Source organism: Miscanthus floridulus, chromosome 6 (assembly GCF_019320115.1).
Source record: "Miscanthus floridulus cultivar M001 chromosome 6, ASM1932011v1, whole genome shotgun sequence".
In the NCBI taxonomy this organism is placed as follows: Eukaryota; Viridiplantae; Streptophyta; class Magnoliopsida; order Poales; family Poaceae; genus Miscanthus; species Miscanthus floridulus.
In genome coordinates, this window is record NC_089585.1 from 115012521 (window position 1) to 115019706 (window position 7186).

The following is a 7186-nucleotide window of genomic DNA, read 5'->3' on the forward strand; positions in this document are numbered from 1 at the left end:
AACTCTGCATAGGGTAAGCACTTCTCCTAATTAGAGCCATAGTTCAGTACACTAGCGCGAAGCATGTCTTCTAAGATCTGATTTACTCGTTCTATCTATCCATCTATCTATGGGTGGTAAGCGGTACTGAAATCAAGTTTGGTTCCAATGGACTTATGCAGAGCTTCCTAGAATCGGGACACAAATTGAGGACCACGATCAGATACAATACTAGAGGGAGCTCCATGTAGTCTGAGAATATGCTCAATATATAGATCTGCTAATTGTTTGGCATTGGTCTTGGTCTTTACTGGTACAAAGTGAGCAATCTTGGTCAAGCGATCAACAATCACCCAGATGGAATCATTGCCTTTCTGTGAATGGGGCAATCCAACTATGAAATCTATGGATATGCTCTCCCACTTTCACTTGGGAACGTCAAGAGGCTTTAGCAAACCTGCAGGCCTTTGATGTTCAGCCTTGACTCTATTACAGGTGTAACATTGTGCCACATGTCCTGCAATGTCTGTCTTCATGCCTTTCCACCAAAAGTGTTTCTTCAAATCTTGATACATTTTTGAACCTCTAGGGTGGATACAGTACTTAGAATCGTGAGCTTCTAATAGAATTTCCTCTCATAGCACTAGGTTAGATGGAACACAGATTTTGTTCTTGAACCAGATGGTTCCTTGTTCATCTTCATGGTGGTTGGTCTTATAGCCTAGTTTCATCAGACCACAGAGATATTCGATTTCTTCACAATCTTTCTAAGCTTGATGGATGCATTCTATGAGATCATACTGTATGCGAAGCTCATTCAACAAGCCATGCGGTAGTATCTCAAGTTGGAAATCATCAATCTCTTCCTTAAGCTCAGGTGGTACGGATTCAATGATCAAAGTGTGATAGTAGCTCTTGCGACTGAGAGCATCTGTGACTACATTAGCTTTTCCTAGATGATAGTGAATTTCTAGGTCATAGTCTTTGATCAACTCTAGCCAACGGCGTTGCCTCATGCTCAAATCTTCTTGAGTGAAAAAGTACTTTAAGCTCTTGTGATCCATATAGATATCACACTTGTTGCCTATCAAGTAGTGTCTCCGGATCTTCAGGGCATGCACAACTGCTGCTAACTCAAGATCATGAGTAGGGTAACGGTTCTCGTGTTCTTTCAACTGTCAAGACGCGTATGCTATCACTCTTCCATCTTGCATCAATACACAACCAAGTCCTTGACGGGATGCATCATAATAGACTACGAAATTTTTGTCGATATCAGGCAATGCTAGTACAGGAGTTGTGGTAAGCTTCTATTTTAATTCCTAGAAGCTTTGTTCGCACTCGAGCATCCATTCAAACTCCTTGGTCCTCTTCAGAAGATTGGTCATTGGACAGGCTATCTTGGAGAAGTTTTTGATGAATCGGCGATAATATCCAGCCAATCCCAAGAAACTTTTGATTTCTGTCACATTATGAGGTTGATCCCACTCTTTCACAGCTTCAATCTTGGCTAGGTCAACTACGACACCTTTAGCTAATAGTACATGGCCTAGGAAGGCAACTTCCTATAGCCAAAACTCACATTTGCTGAACTTTGCGTAGAGCTGATGTTGGGCTAATTTCTCGAGCACAGTTCTCATATGATGTTCATGTTCTTCAGCGGTGGGTGAATAGACAAGGATGTCATCAATGAATACCACCATGAACTTATCCAGTTCATCCATGAAAACCTTATTCATCATGTTCATGAAGTATGCGGGCGCATTCGTGAGTCCGAAGGATACCACAGTGAACTCAAACTATCCATACCTCATCACGAAAGTTGTCTTCGGGATGTCACTTTCTTGAATCTTCATCTGATGATAGCCAGATCTGAGATCAATCTTGGAGAAATACTTGGCACCTCAAAGCTGATCAAGCAGATCATCAATTCTTGGCAGGGGGTACTTGTTCTTGATGGTGACTGCGTTCAAGTTCCGGTAATCAATGCACATTCTCATTGAGCCATCCTTCTTCTTGACAAACAGAACAGGGGATCCCCAGGGTGAAGCACTGGGTCTGATATATCCCTTTGAGATGAGCTCATCAAGCTGTTTCTTGAGCTCCACCAGTTCATCAATTGACATGCGATAGGGTCTCTTGGCAATGGGTCCTATGCCCAGCAAAAGATCTATGATGAATTCTATATCACGGTCTGGTGGCATACTCGGTAATTCTTCAGGGAATACATCGGGATAGTCTCTGACCACAGACACATCATGAACTATCTTTTCCTCTTGCTGTGATTCTGTATTTGCTTTAAGGGCACATAGGATAGAGGTGGACTTTCCGGACTGGGGTTCACATCTAATAATTTGGCCTGATGGATGGGTCACTTGGACGTATCTAGGTGAACATGATATGATACCTCGGTGATTGGTTAACCAATCCATGCCTAAGATGACATCTAGGTTAGTGGAAGGTAACAAGGTTAGGTTGGCTTCAAAGATAAGACCCTCAATGGTAAGACTCACTCCCTTATAGATGTGGGTGCACTCTAGGTCTCCTAAGGGTGAGCTGGTGATAATAGGCTTTCCACGTGGGGTTATAGGTAGGTCATGCTCTCGTGCAAACTTGGATAATATGTATGAACAAGTTACTCTAGAGTCAAATAGAACTGATGCAGTATTGCCATTAACTAAAAACATACCGTACACAACGTCAGGGGCAGTCTGTGCTTCCTCGGCGTCCAGATGGTTAAAATGTCCACGAGTAGTAGATCCCTTGAACTGAGACTTCTGAGCAGCTGAGTTCTGAGGGCACTCAGTGGCTTTGTGACCTAGTTGGCCACAAGCGAAGCAGGTGAAAGGCGCACCGCCTATAGGGGTTAGCGTGGGTGCCTTCTAGTTTCCAGTGCTTGGTGTAGAGCGGTTCTGTGCTGGGAGTTTCATTCGCTGAGTGGGGATGGTTGAAATGGTCCTGAGTGTTGCGGTCCTGCGCATAACAGTCCCAGGTGTAACGATCCTGAGCAGGGTGGGAGTATTTGGTGTTGTAGCCTCCACTACCCCTACTCGATCCAGGGTTATCATCCCTATTGTGGCGAGAGTGCTCCCTAGAGGGTGCATCTCTGCAGAACCTCTTGCGATCACGTCCACGGAAGGACTCCTTAGGCTTACGCTTCCTCTCCCTATACTCTTCTCTAGCTTCAGCACGGTCCTTCTCAATCTAGATGCAGCGATCCACCAGAGCACGCAATGTGTTACTCTCAATACCGCCAAACTTTAGCTTGATGTGTGGGTTAAGTCCCTTGCGGTAATAGTACAGCTTCTCTTTCTCTGAGTTCACAACATAGGGAGGTGCATAGCACAGAAGGTTAGTGAAACGGGTAGTGTACTCGGTCACCCTGTCCTTTCCCATCTTGATGTTGCGGAACTCCTCGGCTTTGGCCTCCATGATACCCTTGGGAATGTGGTACTCAATGAATGCTTCAGCAAACTCATCCCACGAGATGTGGGTAGGGTCCTCATGGGAATCACTGAAACTGTCCCACCAGGCGCGTGCTGCACCCATGAGCTGGTGTGTGGCTGCTCCAACACACTCATCATTAGTGAAAGTAGTGAGATCAAGTTTCTTCTCCATCTCCTTGAGCCAGTCATCGGCTACAAGCGGGTTAGGGTCGGTGCCATCATAGGTAGGTGGCCTTAGCTTCAGAAATCCTTCTAGCTTCCTTTGGAAGTCATTCTGCTAACCTCCCTGGCAATGGTTCGCTCCTTCAACAAGAGCTACAAGAAGCTGGGTCTATTGTGCCATCACTTCAGCCAGGTTTGGTGGTAGTGGTGGTGGAATGTTCTCCTCAGGTGGCGGGGTATTCTCCAGGTGGAAGGGTATCCCTCCACGTTCACGGCCATGGCCACGGCCACGGTTGTTGCCACCACATCCCCCATTTGGTTCAACTGGTTCAAGGGTGGGCGCATGTCCATGGTTCATTAGGCGATTTGATCGGCGGTTCGGCATCTACAATACAGATCATATGAATTTTAGTGCTTGTGCCAAAAGTGCTTATAATTCAATATGATTATCTATTTTTGATGATTTGATGATTTAAAGAAAACATTTATACTATCCAACACTCATCACAAAGAAGCATTAGGATTTATAAGGTGCAATAAGATCCAAAACAATCATTACATGGGTTTTATTACATAGCATCATCTCCAGTAGCTACACTTAAAGACGTGCGAGAATCGTACTACGCATAGTGTCTCATAATACATCTCATAAGGGTACATCATGGGATACAACTCATGGAAGCTTCTGACATGACTCATGACCACGTAGGGTCATCTACTCTAACTCATACACCGCAGCTAGGATACAACTATTCTCGATCTCGATCTCCTCGTCAGACTTGTGAAGTTGGGACACATACTTCAAGGCTTTGGCGAGCTCCTCAGTAGGCTTGGCTCCAGGTAGGGTAGGGCAGGCGTCTAGGTTGAGGTGAGTCGGGGCTAACTCAAACCCCTCTATTCTAGGCTTCGTCTTGCTGCGAATCTCCTTGGGTAGCTGATCCCACATACCCTTCATCTCCCTAAGGCGCTTCCTGTCAGACTTCTGCCAAGCCTGCCAAGTCCTCTCACACTTGTCCTATAGGTACTCGTTCTACCTGAGTGCCTCGATCAGGTGACCCTGGTTGCGAACGGCCTTCTTCCTAAACTCCTCTAGCTCCTGAGTCATGGTCTTGTTCTTGGAATGGATCTTCAGCATATCAATCCCCTTGGACCTCTCTCTGTCTCCTCTATGGTTGAACTTGGCCTTCCTATCGTCCAACTCTCTCTGCAACTCTACGACCTCGCTGTCGAGGTAGTAGTTGCTGTTGCCTAGGTCGGCTTCCTTGTCCTGTAAGTCAGCAACCTCGGCTCTGTGGACTTCTTCACGATGGTTGAGCTTGTCCTATAGCTAGGCAACTGTCTCGAGTAGACTAGCTTGCTCCTTTGCTCCCTGTGAGTCTTGCTCCTGGTACTCCCACAGAAGGGTCCTGTCCTGACGTCTCTTCTGCTCAAGCTGGGTCACGTACCTGTCCTACTCTAGTAGGTGGATAGCTGAGATGCGAAGGCATCTGTCCTCCTATTGATGTAAAAGTGGATCTGTAAACACAAAGGGCTAATACCCGAATCGATATCCAAAGCGTGCCAGTCGATTTGACCTGTTAATCGACAAGGATAAAGATATGAGCACTTTGGTCCTGACAACAACGATACGCCCGGAAGTCACGGCCAAGAGGTACTCACACGAAACTCGAGGATCGCCGAAGGTCGCACTGAAGCTATGCAACTCACCGAATCAATGAGAACTCGTAAAAAAGGAAAAATATGCAAATTGACGAAGTCGCCGAAAAGTAAGTAGATGCAAATAGTAGTAAAAATTGGTTTTGATATTGATTGATATATCTATTACATTGCCCCTCAATCTATATTTATACCCTGATCTAAAGAGACATAACCAAACACAACTAGGACACCAAGACCATATCTAAGGAAACATGCGACTCTTACATGAATCATACTCTAACAAATATAGAAAAGGAAATCAACTCCTACCTATTTCCCTGTCCACCTTGATTACGATGGAAATCTCACCGACCTCCTCTCCATCGGCATACTTCATGTTCCATCGGCAGTAGTCTTCAAGCCTTCCTTCATCGGCATCGACAATAACATTTCCAACCTTATCGGCAATGCCCGAGTCTAAATCAACCTCTCCATCGATCACCACCATTCATCGGCAACCATCTTTACAAGCTGATTTTCATCGGCTATCAGTGTATACAGTAACTTTCCTCTTACCGATTAGCCCACTCTAATCATTTTGACACGTGCAAAAAACGATGTCAACACATGCCCCCAATTTTGGAGTATAAAACCATTAATGCTCTGAAATTTACTCCAGATAACATTTGCCTTCGCCCAATTACCGTAACTCATCCTTCAAGCCAAAACTTGATCTGTTATCAAATCTAATCCTAATTCATGCACCTCAGTAAATATCGCACAATTGCCAACCACTCTTGCCTTAATTATGGTTAAGATACCGAAACAATAACCCATCGGCAAGATCCTAACATAATAATACCACCACTTTCAGAATTAAAATATCCTGCACCGATATCTCTTCCAAGTCATGATTACTTGCCATCAACTCATCTGTACAATCCCCTGATCATCGTGCGAACAGTTACCATATCCATCTGAACCACCTTGACCTACATGCGCGCGGCATAGAGATAAGTCCAAAATACCCCTACTCCAAGCGGCTTATAAATAGATTTCTCCAGAACGCTCGTCTTCTACCCTCAGACTCCAATCTTTGACATTTTCTCTTTCCGATGGCGACTCCGACGAACAACTGCGCGACCTCAACCAACAAGAACTATTCTCCAGCGTCAACCTCGAGTCTCCGGCTCGTGCCCCCATCTACCTTAAGATAATGGCAATCAACTTCGACATCCCTGCGGTTCGTTCCACTTCCATTACCTTTTACCTCGATTCCTCTGGTCTTTGCGAGTTCATATAGTTGGTAATTTTTCTTTTCTTTTGTTCTCCAGATCCTCTAAACTTAGGAACTGCACAACAAATTAGTTATTCCAACCAATCAGCCGCATGTCCAATGCCTAGGACCAATGGGTAACCCAGATCCAACTGATCTGATTAATGCAGAGGTTAACAGAATCCCCTTTAGAGCCCAAAATTTCTCTCTGAATTTATGGAAAGATACATTCCGATCTTGGCCCAAAACCACCAAAGGGTGGAAAAATTAGTACTTGAGGGTTAATAGGTCGATGCAAGTACACTGGGTAGAACAGAAACTAGACCAATGCATTAGGCTATCTATTGCTGATATGCAAAAGAATGAGTCAATGATGATTGCAGCTGCTTACTTCTGGTCAGACACAACAAACACTTTCATGTTTGGACATGGCCCAGCTACTCCCACACTTGCCGATGTCTACATGCTCACTGGCTTGGATATTTCAACTACCGATGAAGGCTCCATTTATGGCAGAAAATCTGAATATAGGGTGAATACCCGCAACATCGGCGGTTGGACAGGATACATTCAAGAATGCCAGAAGACCGGGACAGTTAACCAGAGGGAACATGCCACATTCTTGAATATGTGGTTAGAAAAATTTATCTTCTGTGGTCGATCAGTAGGACCAACCAACGCCTTC

The 7186-nt window shown here is 44.9% G+C and overlaps 1 protein-coding gene across 1 annotated transcript in view; it reads right to left on the minus strand.

Moving 5' to 3' along the window:
* Positions 1-3756: 3756 nt before the first annotated feature.
* The window catches only part of LOC136461059 (protein STICHEL-like), a 5367-nt gene continuing 1937 nt past the window's right edge, over positions 3757-7186 (minus strand). The window contains exon 2 of the mRNA XM_066460524.1: positions 3757-3972. Coding sequence (XP_066316621.1) covers positions 3757-3972 — 216 coding nt within the window. The remainder of the gene's footprint in view (positions 3973-7186) is intronic.